The 20,914-nt window shown below is 39.6% G+C and overlaps 1 protein-coding gene across 1 annotated transcript; it reads left to right on the forward strand.

The window, feature by feature from the left end:
- The first annotated feature begins 554 nt into the window (after positions 1–554).
- LOC119723866 (solute carrier family 22 member 15-like) lies at positions 555–19,987 on the forward strand. The gene is made up of 10 exons (XM_038194747.1): positions 555–871; positions 2,222–2,427; positions 3,037–3,166; positions 4,554–4,645; positions 5,128–5,352; positions 12,091–12,225; positions 13,152–13,237; positions 14,063–14,177; positions 15,042–15,114; positions 16,728–19,987. The coding sequence occupies exons 1-10, from the start codon at positions 629–631 to the stop codon at positions 16,920–16,922; spliced, it is 1,500 nt and encodes a 499-aa protein (XP_038050675.1). The 5' UTR covers positions 555–628; the 3' UTR covers positions 16,923–19,987.
- Positions 19,988–20,914: the final 927 nt, after the last annotated feature.

Raw genomic sequence — 20,914 nt, forward strand, 5'->3', positions numbered from 1 at the left:
GCGTGGCATTGTCAGACCATGACGGTGGATGTGCGAATCAGGTTGTGATCCATATAACGAAATTCTGGAAATTTCAAATTGTTGTTTGACATTGCCGTTGTGTTCTGATATCATCTCAATGCAAAAAATATAAGACATGATGAATCTGGGATTGAGAAATATTTCCAATTTTGTTAGGAATTTTCTTGACTCTCCATAATATTGTAAATTGTCATTGGCAGCACTTTCTGATTAGCCTGTAAAGAGGGTGAGTATGCTTCTAAAGCAAAAAAACCCTACAAACTAAGCCTAAATGTGAAAATCAAAATTTGGCTCCGTCGACACGATTTTTGTACATGTGGATGTGTGGCCTATGTTTACGGAGGCAGTCCAGTAAATAGGCCACATTTATGGGGCTAATGTTGCCCCAAATGACCTATCCACTTCAAGATAACACTTGTGAAGTACAAGTAGTGCTGCGTGAGAAATGTTTGAGACAAAATATCTCAAAACTTTCTTTGATACATTGGACTGAACTGCATTGATCTCTCATTAACGGTTTCCCCCAATTTTTTTATTCAGGTTCATCTGTTTGATGTGAAGACATAAAGTGAAGACATAAAGTATCGTTTTCATCATCTACATCAGCATGAAGTTGGACTTTGACGATGCTCTGGAGAAGGTGGGAGGATTTGGATTCATCCAACGCATCCACTTTCTTCTGCTCTTCCTCATGCAATTCTTCCAGACACCGTTCATTGTTCTACTGGCGTTTGTTGGGAAAGAACCAACATTCATCTGCAAGGGGCGGCGGGGGCAGCGACCCTGCAAACTTACACCACCCTGCAAGGAATACCTGTACAGCAAAAACTTTACGTCCATTGTGTCTGAGGTGATGTGTTCTAGCATGCAATGGAAAGTTTCAATACTAGACCTCCACTTATTTCAATTAATTTTCAAGGGCAAAACAGTTGCATCCTTTATGGTTATTCCCTCCACTTTCCCTTCTCTACTCTCACCCTCTCCTTTCCTTTATTCCTATTTATTAATCAGTCACTTACTTCATAGAGTTTGACATTTGGACATATTTAAAGTATTCATTGAAATAGACTAATGAATATTAATTAAACTAAATATGTATGAGAAATTACATATTCATAATGACGTATTGCACTGTCATTGGGCTGCTCATGCGTCATCGATGTCATGCGTAACGTACCGCTAGACTTCCAGTCACATCAATCACTATGGCCGGGTGCCTCCAACTATAGTTCTGCACAACTTGTGCATCCAAAATGTGCTCTATAAACACATTTTTCCTAAAAATTATTCGCATTGCCGGAGCTTCCTGGATTCGTCTTGGGTGAAATCACAAGGTGAGGTGGAAATTGATGTGTTTGGCGGGAGCTAAAGTTGAGGCCTAGTGTGGAAAACTTTCCCATACAATCAACAATTTTTGTGGTTTAGTTATTAGTTCTTCCTTGGCTGTTCTCTCTAAAAAAAAAAAAAGCTAAACATTTTGTTTTAAGTAGCCTATTAAATGGTTGCCATATTATTTTTTTACCTGAAGAAAATGGACCAAAGGCTCATGTAACATGCTGTCCTATTGGCTAACAAGCTCCAGTAAACTAGCATGTCTAGTCTTTTATAGACTTCAAACTTACAGTGTAAGTCATTTTGACTTCCAACTTAGTGCAACTTTAAAAAAAAAAACACAACTAAACTCTTCTCAACCCTAACCACCGCAACCCTTCAAAATTCAACTGCATGTTTTGTTGGAATAAGTTGGAGTGAGTACTGCACTAGTTTGATTGGGGTCAGGCATAGCACCATAATCAGAGTCAACAGGATATGGACTTAACCATGCGGTGTTGGATTTTGCAAGAGTCAGGGAGATTCCTAGTAAACCATTCAAAGGGTTAAAAAATGTGAATTGAATCTTGAAACTTAGCTGGTGAAAATGCCGAGAACTGTATTTTTGCATTATGGAAGACTGAAGAGTCAGAAAAAATGGTAAATCACTCAAGGGGTTACGATTAAACATTCAAATTGAGACTTGAAACTTTAGCTTGTGACACTACTGAGAACCTCATTTTCGCGTTATGGAAGACCGAAGAGTAGGTAAAATTAAAAATTGTTTGAACTTATTTTGCATCTTTTGCTGCACCTGGGTTTCGCTTATGAACCAAATGATCGCAATGTGTTGACAAATCTTGTTTTATTTTATCTCTACTTTTAATAGTGGGACCTTGTATGTGAGCACAAGGCAGATGCCGGCTATGCCCAGTCGGTTCTCATGTTTGGCTACCTGATTGGAGTGGTCGCAATTGGCCGGGTGTCAGACAAGTTTGGCCGACGTAGGACCTTCTTTTGGGGAACCATTGCCCTTGTGGTCATCCAGCTTGTTTCGGCTTTCACTCAGGACATTTACCAGTATGCCTTCACAAGGTGAATGGGCTATGTCTTTGTTGTTGTTTTTTTACCCTAACCTTCCCAAATCCTCTTCGCTAAAGGGAGGATTTTGCAGGATTGAGGCTATATGGCAAAAATGTGCAGGTGATTTTGCAGAAGGCACTGTGTCAAGGTCTTGGGCCAGGCCTTGTGGATATTACGTCATGCTTAACCTAACCATCCCAAATCCTCCAAAATCCTCTTTGCAAATTGGAGGAATTTGCAGGATTGAGGCCACATGGCAAAAGTGTGTTGCTGATTTTGGAGGACGCACTGTGTCAAGGTCTTGGGCAACCTCCGCACTGCTCCAGAATGTCACTGGCTCTGCCTCAACATAATGGACTGCCGGAGGATTTTGCAGGATTGAGGCAGTGGTCACCCATCCAAGGACCCTATGCAAGAAATAATGGAGGATTTTGCAGGATTGAGGCTATATGCCATTTTTACATGGAGGCAGTTGGAGGATTTTGTAGGATTGAGGTTGCACCCTAGCAAAAATGCATAGGGAGTTAGGGTTGATTATCACAACCTTAGATAATAATGATGCCTCATATCAAATTAGGTTTCAAACAAAAATCAGTTGTAATAATATTCTGATCTTTGTAGGTTTTGGGGTGGTTTCTTCTATGGAGGCGCTGGTCTTGCAGGTTACATACTGATGCTGGAGGGACTGTTGCCCAAGAAATCGGCTCTCTTCAGTAGCGTCTTCAACTGCAGCTGTTCCTTGTCTCTTCTGGTAAGCTTAAAGGCATTTTATGGGGGCTTTTGAATTTGGTACACCACTTTCATCCAAATTGTAACTTGTATTTTTCCGGTCATTCCTTTATTTTGAAAGAGTCAAACATCTCATGCTAAATTATTTGTTGAAAAACGAAAAAGAAAAGATGTTAAACCATAAATGCCACGGGGTTGCAGCTGGTAGAAAAGGTTCTAACTTTTATCTCCAATGCAGCTGATTTCATGGTGGTGTGTTCTATTGTATTTATTTACTGAAACCAAACCAACTTTATAGATAAAAAGCACGAGGAAGTAAGTTATGAAGACAATCCCATATTAAAAGATCCTACGCTGTCTGATGTCTGTCTGTCTGATGTCTGTCTGATGTCTGTGTGTCACATTTTTTGTAAAAGGCCTAAAAACTCTGGTTTTGCGCTCATCCAGTAGATGGAGGTCCATAAGTGGTATTAATATGCACTGATTTCACTGTCTTTTGAAGTCACTGTTGGTACAGGAAAAACTGACTTATTTGTTTTGTTTCACTTTTTTGGCAAATTTGTTTCTTTGAGACTTTGAATGGTTAAATATTACAACATTATCTCTCTGAAAACACTTCATAGCGCCTCTTTCTGATTTTGAATAGTTAACTATTACAACATCACCTATATGAAAACACTCCAAAACGTTTTGTATGCATTTCGAAACCTGACTGTATAATGAAGCCCTTCTCAAAAATATGTCAATTGAGGGCGCACTGAACCCGCTAGGTGTTGGAAAATAAAGTTTGCTGACACTAGCTTTAGTGACACTTAACCTAAATGGCAGTAATAGTTTGAATCACATTTTGTTTGGATTGGATTGATTTGCTCCTTAAGCCTTAGACAAGTATCCAAGCAATTTGTGGAGAATTGTTTAAATGAAAACCAGGCTGCGTGGAAACACGAAACACATCTCATGTTTATGACGCTTGCAAAAGTTGCAGTGTACACCATAATGCTAAAAAGCTCACTGTACACACATATATCATGGTGTATTGACACGCCATGTGTTAGTATTATCATACAGACCTTTATGAACAATCTGAACAGCAACTTCTGAGATTAAACTTTGGGGTTGGGGTTCTGGTACCCAGGTACCCATGTTTTTTTCACGTACCTGGTTCCCATAGTACCAGATTTTTGGGTCGGTCAGATGAGGGCAACACAACAATTCATTTTTGGCCTTAAACTTTAATGTTGATGAATAGTACCGAACCTTGGAAGGAAAGACGCCTCAAGTCATTCTTGACATCGTAGGACAGCAGAAACCCCAGGTTGACAATATTCTAAACCCTGATGATAGAGTGTGTATTTGGCAATGATACATGTTTATGTCTTCACTGATTTTGTGTGCGTTATTCTCTTAAGTATCTTGCAGCGATGGCATATTTTGTTCGGGATTGGAGACAGTTGACCTTGGTGACTTCTATACCCATGGCATCCATCATCATTGTCCCACTGTAAGAACTAAGAATTGTTCATCTCCTATATCCAATTAAATGAATGAGCTGTAGGTTTGACTAAACACGACATAGTAATTTGGATGTACCCAATATCCTTTTTTTTACTTTGCTCTTCCTCAATCTCAGAAACATTTTAATAATCACTTCAACTCCTATTGTTTGATCATTCACAGAATGTCAAACATTTCTTCCACTTCCCTTGATATGTATTTGTACTCAGGCTAGTAAAACAAATCTCATTTGTGTAAACACTGACCAGTTAAATTCCATCAACAGACAACAGAGTTCACTGGTAGGTACAGATGGCATATCAATCACTTGGTGCTTGTATCCCCAAAATGGTATCAATTAACACGCTCTTCTCTTTAAAAAAATGCTATCAATTAACAAGCTCTTCACTAAAAAAATGTATGGCCAATGTTGAATTACAAGCCCCGTCCTGTTTTATTTTGTTTATTTGTTCTATTTGTAATTTTAAGGGTAATACCAGAATCAGCTCGATGGCTGGCCTCCCAGGGACGTAGGACAGAGGCAGAGGACCAGCTGCTGGGTTTCAGCAGGAAGAACGGAGTCAGGCCGTGCCCCACGGCGATCACTCTGAATGACAAGAGGGAAGACACCAAGGGAAAGACGTCAGCAGGCACCTTGGACTTGTTCCGCACTCCCGTGCTCAGACGGAGAATGATTATACTCATGATCACATGGTAAGCTAGCTATCTTGCATTGCTCCCTGTCACAAGAAATGCCTAGGAGACAATTTCATAGAGATTCTAAGCACAGGATTCTACTAAGGGTCCGTCTCGCTCATAGAGCTATATTAATAGTTACTAGAGCACTAACTTCTTGTACAAAGTAATGCCCGCCGGGTGCATCCATGTTTGTGCACAAACCTATGGAGACCTATACATTTTGTACAGCTTTTGTATGGCTATTTGCATATCTGCGTTTGTATTCCAAACCGGTGCGTTATCGAAGCCAATACACCCAAAACCGAAACGCACGATCAGCAAATGAGCGTGTCATTTTGCTCTACACAAACAGCACAACGCGTGCACGTATTTGCTGCAGATGCTTTTTGCCATCACATTTTGTTGAACCGTCAATGACGCGCTTAAGTTGTATGCGTATGTTCTACTTGCGCGTTGCATTTAGAGTACACTTTCAAAATTCAATCCATCTAATTTCATTATGTTCTACAAACATGCACATGAATTCAAAATGTCTGCACCCAGGACGGCTTCAAAGCATCTCCGCGCGCAGAATGGCGAGTTAGAGCTCTAGTAATTTAATATAGCTCTATGGTCTCACTTCATTTCTTCCAGACATTGTATCGGGTAAAAGTTGCAGGATTCTGAATAACTTCCTTGCAATCTTCCCGCAATGAAGTTATCAGTCTTGATAAGTTAAACAGTTGCGAATGAAAAGTTCCTTGGAACAAAAACAGAGTTTCTTCCGGACAAAGTGAATGATTCTACCCGCAACTTGGCCGGATATGGTTTGAGAAAAACTAATACAACTATGGGGATTCTAACCAAACTAAACTCAGGATCTTTGAAGAGAAAAGGCGCGAGGAGACTGAATTAATAGGGACAAGGGACACAATTCTAGATTTCGAACAAAAAAACAAAAGGAATTTATTTACAAGAACTTCAAATCAAAATCAAAACAAAAGATGAAGACCAAAAACTTAAACCTAAAACCAAAGACTCAAACCAACACAGTGTGTATATTAGTAGACCTTAAAGACACTTCTGGCAGAAAATCTGTAAAACAAGATAAGAGAGTAAAGAACATAATAAGAAACAGTAAACAATGCAAACAACTCAAGCTACACTAGGTCTAAAGTAATATAAACAATGCCATGTGGAACTACTATACAGTCTTGCCAAGAACACTAAAATTTCTCGTGAATACCTAATGAGCAAGATAAACAGTGGTCCCTGTCTTCTGAATGCCAGGTGGGACTAATCACCAAGGGGGTAATTCAACATTCCTGAACAGTAAACTTGAACAGGTCCAAAGCAGATAAGAATAACTAAATGAAACAGGTGGCTAAATACAAAATAAAGGAAATGCAAGTCTACAGTAAATGAACAGCTTGGACAAGTCTAACTAATGAATAAACATGGCAAACTAATCAGTAAGAAGTCTGTGGGAAAACCACTCATCTTGGCTTTATACATGTACAATAAAACAATAAAGGTAATGAAGAAAACACCATCCAAAATACTGAAATCAGATGTCAAAAGAAAAAGGCAATGCAATGCATCTATCCAAGTCAGTCCTCGGAAATTAAGTCAATGAAATAAATCAAACTTCTGACAACACAGTTTTCCTCGAAAATAACAGAACTCTAACAGCCATTCCATGTAAGGGTCATCACCAAACTCAAAAATTGAAGTGAAAGGAATAAATTTTTGTCAGTTATATTTGATAAGAGGAATATTGAAACCATCTAAATCTCAAAAGATTTTTTAAAATAAATCATTTGAATTAAAATTTCAGCCTCCTGAACATGGATGAATTTTGTGGGCGAAACGGAGGGTCAGGGGTATAAATCACAAACTGAGGAAGTAATTGAAGCTCATTCATAAGATTGTGCTTTATCTTCATACATTTGGTAGCTATTCCAGTCTATTTGATAAAACATTGAGAATTTTTCGAAATGTCTTCAGTATTTTCCCACTATTTCATCGTGAAAACACCCTCAAAAATATGTCACGCGAGTCACAAAAAAGGACTTTTTTCAGATTACTTAATAACTAGAGAGGGATTCAGCTAGTGTTTGATATTTGTAAATGAAATAGTGGTGGTCTATCAATAAAAGTATGAATATTCTTATTTGCTCTACATTCCTTGTAGAAAAAACGATCTCAAGAATGTCACGCGAGTCACACATGATGTATGTCACGCGAGTCACCAGGGGTGGATCCAGGAATTTTCGCAGGGGGGGGGGGGGTTTCATCAGCCAAAAAATTTGAAAAATGTACACACGTTTTTTTCTCTGGACACTCGCTTCCGTAAAATAAAAAACTGGGGGGGGGGGAGGGGGGGCGGGGGACGGGGGGGGGGGGCTGGTACCAATTTCAATCGGGGGCGCTGTTCAAATTCGACGATTATTAACACATTACAGAATGGTGTACCGTATTTTGAACAAGCGGACATTAGACCAGTATAATGTTTTGGGGGTGTCACGCGGGGGGGGGGGGGGGGGGGGGGGGGGGGGGGGGGTTGACCCCCTTTTTTGACAGAGCTGGGTGGGGGGGGTTGACCCCCAAAAAAAACCTCTGGATCCGCGCCTGGTCACAAGCCAGGAATGTTTCATTTACATGTAATACAAAGAAACAATGCCATAGGCCCTATTAAATTATAGAATTCGAATTAAGTCTTTAAAAGCATTAGTTATGGAACAAGAAATTGAATCAGTTTTTACAAATGTATATACAGTTGAGTCTCGTTAATACAAACTCGTTCGGACCTAGCCAAATTGTTTGTTATATCAGAATTTTGTACTAAGAGGAACATCAGTCCCATTCATTGTGCACATAAATGCACAGTCGGGACTAAGGCTTTATGTTTGTTATAACCAGAATTTTAACAGAGTTTGTACAAACGAGATTCGACTGTACTGTATACATTCCGATACAACTGCATCATTAATTGCAGCTCGATCTTACCATTTAAGGAAACTGTGACTCTACATGACCAAGAATTACAACTGTTTTCCTAAAATAATCACCCGTGGATTGATGACATCACTTCGTAACTAAAATTCCAAAACATTTTTTTCTCTCTATGTCATTGTTAAGGATATTGTGTTTAAAGGGAATATACATCATTTGCTTTTGCTGTAATTTTCAGAAATGGATGGAATTGGGGGGTTGGAAATATAAAGCAAATATAGATGCACTGACTTTTTGAAGGTTTTGGGTTTGAAAATGCTATAAAAACCAAGAAAAACGATCATTTTCCTGTAGTCTGGTTCCCTGACTCCATATAAGAAGAAACAGAGCAGTTTACATACATTGGGGAATTGTAAGGTCAGGGAACCAGTCTAGCTGGCTCGTACCCGTTCATAGGTTTGTAATCGATTGCAAACAAGTGCAATGGTCAATTGGGGCCGGTATTTGAAAAAAAGCCAGTTGTTTCCAACGCTGATCGGCCGATCAGCGTTGGAAATTGATACAAAAATACCACTTTTCTTGAAAATGACAGTATACCAGGTGCCATAATTTTACAGGATGCTTTAGACTGTCATTTACCAACATCCTATTAAGGTATTTCGCAAAAACTTGGTAATTTTGTTTTTCGATGTTTGCAAATGTTGTATATTCCCTTTAAACCAGATTTCCACCCCCAACATTTGCCAAAGTAAAGGGATAAATAGCAGTTTTCACACTCTTTCATGAGGTATTCACAGGTAAATCATTTTTATTAATATAATATTATGATTTGATTCGTTATACTAAAATTACAGTTATAATGTGAAAGTGAAAAGCTACTGTGTCACGCGAGTCACGCATTTGTGTCACGCGAGTCACATTTTCTTCAGGCCATTTCTTACAACAAGGGATATTTGGCACAATACAACTTATGCATGTATTGGGTGAGGGTATTAAGTTCTAAGTTCTGTAAGAATAATTTTTAGAACACTGGTAGATCCATAGGAAAAGCTATTTGAATCAAGGGATGTCAAAAATCCCTTTTTCTATCCTGTCATGCGAGTCACGTCAAAGAAACTGTGATACATGAAAAAATAGCGATTTTAAAGTAATCATATAAAGACTAAACCATAAATTCACAATGCCCTGACTCAAATACATGCTAATTTGAGTTGAATAAATGCCAGGTTAACAACAGTAATGTATTAAAACTTTACATTTTGTTCAAATGTCACGCGAGTCACCATGGAATGGCTGCTAACATGTCTAACGATCCTGATCAATCAAATCAAACAATACAAGCTAACTTTCTTCAAGTAATTTCTAAATAAACCCAATCTCAAAACTTCAAGTGATAATTCCTACAACTTACAAGGCTGTTCAGGAATTCTATAAAACTTGATTGTCAAAACTCTGAACAATACCAAAACAGATCAAAACTTCTAAAAAAACTTAATAATACACTTAATGAGAAAATACAAAAAACATATATCAGAACTCACCAATAACTCGAGCAGATAAACTCTCACACAGGGCAAAGCGCACCCAAGAAAATCAAGGGGGAAAGAGAGGTAATAAAATGCACGGTCCTCTCTCTACTGCCGCTGGTCTGCTACTGATCATGAGGGGTCTGTGGTCTTACAGGGTGAGCAGGGCACATGGTCTTGAGACAGGGGGAACCAATGGCATGGGAACAATTTACATACAATGTGAACTGTTACTGGGGAAAGCTAATCAGGGGGAAACACTACTATGAAAGGGTAGGGGACATCTAATAAAAAAGGTGATTCATTCAGGGGACCTACTCCTACCCTAAAACACTACAAAAAATACAGTAAAAACTACAAGTAAAACTTGGCCCTGCCACACACACAAGAGATAAATTGAGCACCGTCAGGTTATGGCCAAAATGCCATGTCGTGTATTTTGGTGTTACCTGGTGCACTGCCAATTTTTGCTTAACAAAAAACAAAGTTGCTCAGCAGTGTTGTCTGCTAAAGATGCTCCATAAAATTGTCTCAAGGAGTTTTGTGCGTTTGTGGCAGGGCCAAATTTAACTTGCATTTTTCCAATGTATTTTTGTATGCTTTAGTATAGGAGTAGCCCCCTGAGGAAATCCAGCGTTTTTATTAGATTAGATGTCCCCAACCCTTTCATAGTAGTGTTTCCCCCTGATAAGCTTTCCCCAGTAACAAGTCCACATTGTGTGTAAATTAGACTCATGCCATTGGTTCCCTTCCCCCAAGAACATATGCCCTGCCACCCTAAGACCACAGACCCCTCAGTACACCTGCAGTAGCAGACCAGCGGCAAGAGAACATTATATTTTTGAGCCTCTCTTTCCCCTTGATATTTCTTGGGTGTGCCTTGCCCTGCGTTAGTGTTTTTCTGCTAGAGTCATTGGCGAATTTTGATGTTTGGTGGTTTTTTTTGTATTTTATCATTAAGTGTATTATTTAGCATTTAAAAGTTTGAAATGCCTTGGTTTTGTTTAGAGTTTTTGACAAACGGTGTCGGTTTAAAACGGTGTCTGAACGACCCCTAAGTTCTGAAGTTTTGGGGTTTTAGTTTTAGGGTTTTAGTTGTTTGTTAAGGTTTTATTCTTTGCTTTTAGTTCTGGTTTTTGGTTTAAGGTTTTTCTGTAAATAAATTCAGTTAGGTCCTTTTGGTTTGAAATCTAAAATTGTGTCCCTTTGTCTCTATTAATTCAATTCCCTCGCGACCGTTCCTTTCAAAGATCCTGACTAAAGTTTGAGTAGTTAATCCCCATTGTGTCAGTTTTCACGGTTACATGTTCACGATTTTCCACTTTGGGATCTTTATTGGTTCTAATCTTGAACATTTTTTAGAAAACTATCTGTTTATCCCTTAATTTAACACTAACCCACCTCAATCCTCCAAAATCCTCTTGCCGTTTTGGGGGTTTTGAAGGATTAAGGATGCATGATGTTTGAGAAATATGAGGATTTTGGAGAATTGAGGATGAATGGTGTTTGAAGAGCAGGAGGATTTTGGAGAAATGAGGATGAATGGATTTTGAGAGGCAGGACTGTCTGACGATTTTGAAGTATGAGGCGCTAGATATCCTTCATTTGAATAAGTGCAACATTTTGGAGGATTTTGAAAGATTGAGGGTGGTTCCTATCGAAAAGGGCTTAGCGGATTAGGCTTAACGACATATTGAATTCACTCATTTTGAAAGAAAAGGCAGGAAACACTATTAATTTCTGCATCATTGTCGTAGTATGGATTGGAGTTGTATTAAAGTCAAAACACACTGAAAAGGTGGATTTGCAGTCTATTTTGTCCAAAACTTAAAACAAATTCATTATTGGAAATGTGACTTTAAGTTAAGACATTTTTGAACGTAGACTGGGTTCTGAAACCCATGATGCTGTTTCATCTCTGAACGTCACTGTGTTGGTCAAGATACCATAAACCCTAAAATGACTTATATCTCTTTGTTTGGTACAAAATTTCGGAGACCATTGCACGATGGCTGTTGAATATCAGATACAGCAGTATCCCAAACAAGAGATGTAGGACATTGTTGGTTTAAAACATGATGAACCTGAATCGTGCAATGCATAGTTACATCTTTATTGGTAGCCAGGGCTCGACCCATTTTTCCAATTTTTGTCTTATATGGACTTCAAGTCTGATTTTGCTGATAACATTTCCTGGAACCCAAACTTAACTACAGCACAGGTAATGAAGTAGCTCCGTTGTCATGTACAATCATTTTCAGCCATTTACTGATATTCCATTTTCTCTTTCCAGGTTTAGTTGTTGTTTGGCATACTATGGCCTAACGTTTGGTGCCAGCAGCTTAGGAGGCAGCATGTATGTCAACTTTGCACTGTCTGGATTTGTCGAAATACCTGCCAACTTGATTAGTGTATACGCTTTAAATTGGTAAGTCGGATGCTGGTGTAACTTAATAAAAAATGACACGCTATAACTGTTCAAGAAAAACATGGACCAATGCCAACTTTTGGAGGAACTCACTTAACCCTTTAAACTCAGCCCTAATTTTGAGGTTTTTGACTAAGCTGAATTCTTGGACTATTTTCATTAGTCTTCTTTATTAAGTCTTGGTAAGTTATATACCAACTGAAAGCTTGTGAGCTAGGCAATAAAACAGATTGAACAAAAGTCCAAATATGAACCCCCTCTCAATGGCGGCCATTTAAAAAACCCAAATTTTGGGTGGATTACATGTTTGTGTGTGTGGATTTTTCTGCCAAAAATGTATGAAAACAAACTGCTAGGAGACTTTTGAATGCACTACTACAAAATATGACTCTCATTTCATGAGAAAACACCTCAGAAAGCAATTGCATGCATTTATGGTTGTCATAGTAATCGACCTAAAATGACACACATAGTGTGGTTTTGGTGCAGAATTTATGAATTTTGAGGCACTTCCTTTATATTGCAGGCAATCATTTACTCACTATTTCATGAGACTGGAAATGGATTTTTTTTTATAGAAATATATGCCTTCCACTTAGTTAAATTGGAAAATGTGTCCTTGCATAGGCTTATATGGCAACGAAAAATACTGGGAAAATATTACGCCCATCAGCATTCAGAAGGTCTGCAATCGCTGTCAAGGTCTCCTTTCTCGTCATTTTCATCGCCCAAATCGAGAAGATTTAAAACATCTTTGTCAACCAATTTCCTCTTGGGTTGTTCTTTGTTATCTGTACCTTTTTTAGGAGTTTCCCCTGGCAGATTTGGGCAGGAATTAGGGCAAAAGAGGTGACAAGGAGCTTACTTGAATTCACGAATGGTCATAACCAAAAATGCTGCTTGTGTTTATGTCTTTCACATTTCAGGATAGGTCGCCGGTCCACCACGGCAGGCTCCTTGTTTGTCGCTGGTTTTGCTTGCCTAGCAGTCATGTCTTTGCACAAGTCAGATGGTACGTTGCAAATTGTTTACGTTAGAAAAGTGTGTTCTTAGCTGTTTTAAACTACATTTGATTGTAAGGAGTTGTCAATTTTTGTTTTACGGGGCTACATGTGTTAAAGTCTGTGCGACCTTGCACACATGTCGGACATAATCACGGCTGTGATTGGACAATGCATTATGGGACAGGCTTCATGGATCGGTCTGTCCTGCAACCTTATATAGGGCTCTTTCAATGACGGCCATTTCCATAGAAGTGCAACTGCGTATTTTACGCAATCAAGCACACATTGCGCAGTGTTGAAAATGTTCCAAACACGCGCTTGTTGCTCGAAATGTGTTCGAAATACGACGCAGCTGATGCGCGTTATGCCAGTTGACGCTCAAAATGCCGATGCATGTGGATGGTCTGTAGGAAATGACGTCATTTGAACGAGACCTATTGATTAAAATTGAACCTAGTCAGTTACCCTTTGTGATGCACTTGTTGATTCAGCATAAAAAGCTGCAGCCCATCTGAGTGATCACTGATTGCCATTTCTCCAACTTTCCGCTACATGTACCACTCATTGTGTCTTCTGTATTATTGATATAATAGACCTTATGCGTAGCATCCATCTTAGAGGGCAATGCCTTTGTCGTGCTGGGATGTGCTTGAATGAACCTGTCGTACATTTATTGTTATTGAACTAAGGTAACAAAAGATGCCCTTGAAGATGGTCACTTTGCATATAAGGTCTGTACTTGATTAGCATTCAGGAACATGCATCTTTCATACCGTTAACAATTTCTTGAGACACAACCACAATTGATGACATGGTGTGATTTCTTTCAACAGGCGGTACCATGTCTAGCACACAGACCTGCCTCGCACTTATTGGCAAGATGGGCATATCCATTGCATTCAACTCAATATATCTCTACTCCGCAGAGCTGCTGCCAACGGTTCTCAGGTAAGCACTTTATACAAAACCTAACTATTGACTCTGCACCTGAGCAGTAGATGCCACTCTGTAGCATTCTCATAACAGCCCCAGTAAAGTGCAGATTACATATGATTCAGAATTATTTTCATCTAAATGTGCTGGCACTTTGTATACCTCACTTTGTTCAACAACAGCCACAATAAATGTTTGCTATGTCATCAAGTGACTGTGTCGTTTGATGCCATAACATATATTTTGCCATAACATGTATTTTGCCATAACATAAGCGTTTTAAATATTTCAGAAAATGAAAACAAACAAAAATCTTTATAAACCCTGTGATTTGTACCATATGCGATTCAAATATCTGTAACATTTGGTCCCTATGATTTTCTAAAGCAACTGACCTTCATTGATATGTCATTGGAAATACAATATGGTCAAGGGGCCTGTTGTCCCACTTTTTTACATGTAGGTTTTTAAGTAAGATTTGAGGCTTTGCATGGTGGAGATACTAAATAATGAATGGTTTGCGGAAACACCAAATGCGAATAATTTCTCAACTAAGAGAATGGTTCTGAAAAGAACCAGAGGTATAAACTCGACGTTCCGGTCAGTATGCTCTGACCGTCTTCAGGAGAGCACTTCGCACATGGTGTTTCTGCAAACCTTTCATTATTTATGTAGGTTTTTCTATGAAAGCCAGGCGCGTCCCACCTGGCTCTCATACTAGAAAGCGCACATGTAAACAAAGCGTAACATCATTAGGACTTGGGTCTGTTTCATGCTACATTACAAGCAAGGACTCCACAGACAAGCTGTAAATAAGTTGTGCTATTTAGAGCTTTCCTTAAACACCATCGTTTGTTTCAAAAACTTCCATGGTTATAGAAATACAGGAGTGGGTGTGTGTTCCATGTCTGCACGTCTTGGCGGAGTCATCGCTCCAACCCTTCTTCCGTTTGTAAGCATACATTGCTCTCTTTTTTCTTCATTCTTAATACTTTACGCATTTAGGCAGAGTTAGAGGGCAGTGATTTTTATCACTAGGATACGCATGAGTATTAAAACCTTTTGTGTGGTCGTTGTTACCAAATTGAAATAAAAAATTCAGGTTTTGCCCCTCATCGACGTATTTTAAACACTCAGTGTTGTCTCAAGTGATTGTGAGAAATATTCACAAACTACTCGGGTGGGACTCAAACCCATGACCTCTTGCTTACTAGTGCAGACCACCGAGAGTTTGCAGAGGTCAGCTGGCTGGTTCGAATCTGATATAGTAGCGGGTACCGCAACCTAATTATTCATTTAGAAGGAACACCCTCTTATGAGACAACTACAGCACATAAGGTCTTTTATTTGGGGTTAAAATATAGAGCTATATTAAATTACTAGAGCGCTGACTCGATGTACAAAATGATGCCTGCTGGGTGCATCCATGTTTGTGCACAAACTGTGGAAAGCTCAAAATTTGTACAGATTTTGTACGGCTATTTGCATACATATCTGTGTTTGTATGCTAAATAGGCGCGTTATCTAAAGCCAGCACGCCCAAAAATTGAAACGCACAATCAATAAAGGAGTGCTATGGGCAAACAACACAAAGGCGTGCGTGTATCTGCTGCAGATAATTTTTGCCATGGCATTTTCATGAAGCGCTTAAGTTGTTTGCATATGTTGTACTTCCATGTTGTATTTAGAGTCCACATTGAAAAATTTACTCCATGTAATATCATTATGTTGTACAAACACGCACATTAAGTCAAAATGGCTAGACTCTGGACAGCTTCAAAGTATCTCAGCGGAGAATGAGGAGTTAGCGCTCTAGTAATATAGTGTAGCTCTATAGGTTGAGTTTTACTTGTAAGCCCTTAACAAATCTTGAACATTTGAAATCAGTGGGAACTGCCAAGACCCATGTCATGGCCACAGCTGTCATGCTGTCAAACTGAATAGTACATCAAACAAAGATTCACCTAACCTGCTTCTCGGAGGAAGCGGCTTTGCCGCCTGTCTCCCGCCTCATGGTTGAGTTGCCCTTCTTGCACGCCATCAACTTTGAGCACACAAAACCACAGAGTCATACTTTAACATTACATCTGAGGTCAAGGCATTGTGTTTCCCTTTGTTCCTACACTATAACACTCTCCATAGACACATTGTGACACACACTTTCAAATTTCAAAGTAGGTTCTCAACAAAAGATGTACATACGTTCAATACAAGAATGAGACTGTTGTTCTCTATGTGTCTTCCTGTCCTCGGGATGTTTGTAATACTTGCAACTGTGGTGATCACATGTCATCACAAGTACATCACAAGTCATCCAGCCAAGTCAACTCACAAGCTTTTTTCAAATGAACTGCCAAGGCATTCCTTTGTTATTGTTCATCTTTGGTACTTGTGACTGGAATTGTGAATTTACTTGTGACCTGACTTGGGATGTGCCTGCGATCCCTCACAACCTTTACTACATTGTCAAAGGCTGTAACAGGGAGAGGTAGTTACCTGTGTAACATTTGGAGCACCTGCCATACTAAGTGCCTTGTGTTTCTGTCTGTCCGTCCATTCTTACAGGGAGAGAAGGTGGCCTACCTAGTGTTTGGCTTGATTGCCTTATTGAGTGCCTTACTAGACCTGACCCTCCCAGAGAGCTTAAACAAGCAGCTTCCAGAGACTGTGATGGATGTAGAGAACAGCATGTCTGTACCCACGCCGCATCCAGAGAAAGCCATGCTACCTGCTGGGGATCAAGATGGGGTAATGTCTTAAGAATGACTTCAGGTTATTGCCTTTCTGAAGTGTCCTGAAAAGTTAAGGTTTTGATCAGTGTTGAAGCTAGCAAGTGTGAGATACGATACACAGATACATGTCAACGCTAGCCATGTTGGAGAAAGAAACATTGGGGGAATTTCTGGGTCTTGTTATTTTACCTGAAGTATTCCAAGCAATAAGAATATGAACTCTTATTCTAAATATCTTGGTTATGGAGTATACTTTGTGCAATTTTTTTTATGGTACTTATTATCTTTATTCAGCTCAAGAGTTGTAATGCTGTAAGATCACAATCAACAAGGCATGACAATTTGCTAAGGAATACCTTAGTCAGTTCATTTCACTAGGTTCTTCAATTGACCCGAGAGCAGCGGTGGCAGATGAAATCAGTCCCTTTGCTAAATTATAAACAATTGTCATAGAACATTTTTTGATAACAATGTTTATTGCATGATAAGGAGGTACATAAATGATCACCACTGTGACAAGTTATGCACAAACAGCAGCTGTCTGGGCACGACTGTGGTATAAAATGCAACAGGTGTTTACTTCACAAATTTCACGACACACTGTTACTCAAAAAATTATTCTGACTTTGGCATAGCTGCATGCTCAGTCACTTACAATCATGATCCCATACATGAAAGTTTAAGTGATCAGAATCATCAGTATGTAATATTGTTCAGCTGTATTGTTTTACAGTAGGGCAAGACTATAACATTTCAAAGTTGTTTTGATTGCTTGAATTTGAAGTTGAAAATGCAAGAAAACGATGGGTCTTTTAGCTTCATAGAATGAAGGGTTAAAAAATTATCCTAATTTTTTGTATGTCATTTTAAATGTATACATGAAGAACAATGCTGTTTTATTGGCTCGTGTGTTCAATCTTATGGAAACTGTATATTCACAAGGCTGAGAGATTTGACAACAGCACAGTAGAGACAGTTGTGAGGTATACTACCTCTTCAAGCCATACTTGCTAACAGTCTGTGTATTCCTACGGTACAGGCAAACAAGTTATCTGTTCTTTAGGAAATGTGGCAAATCCCTGTGTAGGCTGGATGCACTGCGGTGGAAGAGCTTGCCCACTTCACTTGGCAAAGCCTGTATTTGCATTCTTCTCTCTGCTGGAATTGCAGTTTCATAGTTTTCTTTTTCTTTATCAAGTTTTCTCTTTGGGGAGTGTGGCAAAAATACTGACAAATCCCTGTGTAGGCTGGATGCACTGTAATGGAAGAGCTTGTTTTAAGCCAAGCTTGGTTTGCCGTCTTTTCTATTTTGGTCTTTCACAATATTTAGGGTGCATAATGTGACATTTTGTTTGTGTTCGTAATACCTCTGAACTTAGTATTTTTCCATTCAAGTATCGTTATAATCAACTTCCAGCTATTTTATCAGTTGGGTTGGTACTTTGCTTACATGATCACTTTAAAAAACGTTTTGTTTTTGTTTGCTTTCTGTGTCGTACCTGGTGCTATCTCTGTTTTTCCATGCTCTTCCAGACAGCCGTTGGCACTGTTACTGTGATGTCATTTAAGGAAGACACTGAGAAAAGTTGGCTTGTTGGTGTACTGCCATGTACTGACAGATAACAACGAGTCGCCACAGAAACGACAATTTACGACAGCAAAATATGCAAATAGTGGCAACTTTTCGTGCTGAAATAACTGTAACATTGTGGGCGCTATAATTATGATGTTGGAACAACGCACTGGTTCATTTGAAAGGCAATCTTCAGGTTTCAGACCACAGCAGATACATTCTGCACGCAAGCATCTGTTGACAATTGCTGCAGACACACCATTCCAAGCCATTCTGAGGCACTGCTTGTGGTGGTTGTGGATGCTGCTGTGTGTGTGGTATGTCTATTATTAGACCAGGGCTTCTCTCTGCAGATTGAAGGAGCAGGCACCTCACTTCCCCCTCTTTTAGTGTGGCTGTATCATTCTGTGTGAGTAAAATGTAACAGTACAATGATTTAGGTTCAGTTGTTGACCAGAACAGGGGGCGTCGACGGCAAGTGATAATTATCCATTTAAAAATATCTTCCATTTCTTTTTGTGTAGAATATAAAGAAAAGCAGTCTCCACAAGTTCTTGTTATGCTATATCACTTATATGTTGCATAAGAATTCTAAAAAGCAACTTCATGCACCAACACTTAACCTACTTAGGGTTATTTACTCTGAGAAATTTCAAAATCTCCTCAAAAACCACCATAGGCCACTTTTATGCTGTCTTTAAGCTGTGTACAAAAATCTGTTTGTCACCCAGGCCCACAACTGGCTCTTCTTTTCCTTGTGCAGTGCCCAAGTACACTTGCCACAAGTACTGTGTTTTGTATGACATTTTTCCTAAATTTCATCACACGGTAATGAAGTGAAGTCCGTGGATGGAGGTAACATGCCCTAAATATAATGAGCTTACACTGTTGACTAGCAATGCATTACTATCTGCGAGTATGCCTACAATATCCCTAACAAGATTATCAACATTCGCCTCTGAATTTTCAAAAGCACTGACTAGTGTCTGAACTAGCATTTCATTCCCAAGATCAAGTGCCTCTTCAAGCACTTTGGACATGGCCATAACTGCCACAAGTCAAAATTTCACAGAATAACAGAAAATAACACTGAATAACAGAAAATAGCACTGAGATAAGTGCACCACATTTTGGAAACACTCGGCCAGTGTTTATAAAAAGCCCTTTCACCAATGGCTGCAACCTTCCTGAGTTTGAGGGGACGCAGCATAGTGGTGCAGCTCCCATCTGCAAATAACGTTGCAGCTGCAAACTTCAGGTTACCTGCCAAGATGCAGCCATAGACTGGCTGGCTCTCCCACTTGAACGTGTCAGCGTCACACGTGTTGCATTCCTGGGTTATAGACACAAAGGTGCCTACAACCCTTTCCTTATTCGTCACATTCAGTGAATGGCACGCAAAACATCTCTGAAACAAGTCGAACAATGCGGATGAAAAAAAATGAACTTCCACTGAAGGTGAACCTCCAAATTGTCAGTCGCTCTATTGCTGTCCTAGGACTGAGTCCTCTCCTCCTTTTGGGGAAAAAAACCCGTTGTGATTAAAGTTTAGGCAATTTAGAAAGTCTGTAGAAGAGATACTTCATTTCCACATTGTTTTCTCTAGAATTCACTCATTTGTTTGGGGCAATTTTTTTTTGGTCGGGTTGTTCCCTTTTCAGCTCTCTGCATGATAGTAGTAGCTGGGTCAATTCAATTTCCATTGAAGTTATATCAGTACCATTCCTAATCAGCAGATCACTGAAATGGTTACTGATGGTCTGAATCTCAGTAGTTCCAAAATCTGCTAACACTTTAATGTCATGAGGCCAGTTCGTTGGCTCAAATACTCGCAAAGCTTTTAGTACAGGGTCATTAAATGAGGCAAACCTCTGATTGAGAGCCTCTGCAGTGGCAGACACCATGCAACTGACGCTCTTTCTACATCCTCCAGAGCTGTGTCAAGTGTGTGTTGTCTTCCCCTGGAACCACCTGACTGTAGCTATAGACTCTCGCCTCTGTACATGACATCAGTCTCTGTTACAACAAGATCCTTTTCGACAAAGGATTTCAGCGTTCCCTTGGCATCAAATCGGTCGGAGGCTAACTTGAGCTGTGCAGCATGCAGGGTGGTGTACACGGTTTCCACTGATGAGTCGTTGTCCTGGAAGACCTCACTTATGGTTCTACAGATACTGAAGAACTTCAAAGCCAAACTGATACAAGTGTCAGATGGAGACTTTTTGCCTTGGTAGCAGTTCCATTTGTACCCATTGCTACCTGGGACAGATGGTTAGCCAAAGCTAGCCAGTCTAGGTCCACTGCCAGCAATGCTCTGTGTCAGTGGGGAACCACTGTCGTCTAGAAGCAGTGCGAAATAATCTAAGGGTTTTAACATACACCATCTTGGGCATGTTCTGACATTGGCCAAACTTCCCCAAAAGCTGTTGAGCATGAGTTTGGCCACT

The sequence above is a fragment of the Patiria miniata genome, unplaced genomic scaffold (assembly GCF_015706575.1).
Source record: "Patiria miniata isolate m_02_andy unplaced genomic scaffold, ASM1570657v1 HiC_scaffold_17, whole genome shotgun sequence".
In the NCBI taxonomy this organism is placed as follows: domain Eukaryota; kingdom Metazoa; phylum Echinodermata; class Asteroidea; order Valvatida; family Asterinidae; genus Patiria; species Patiria miniata.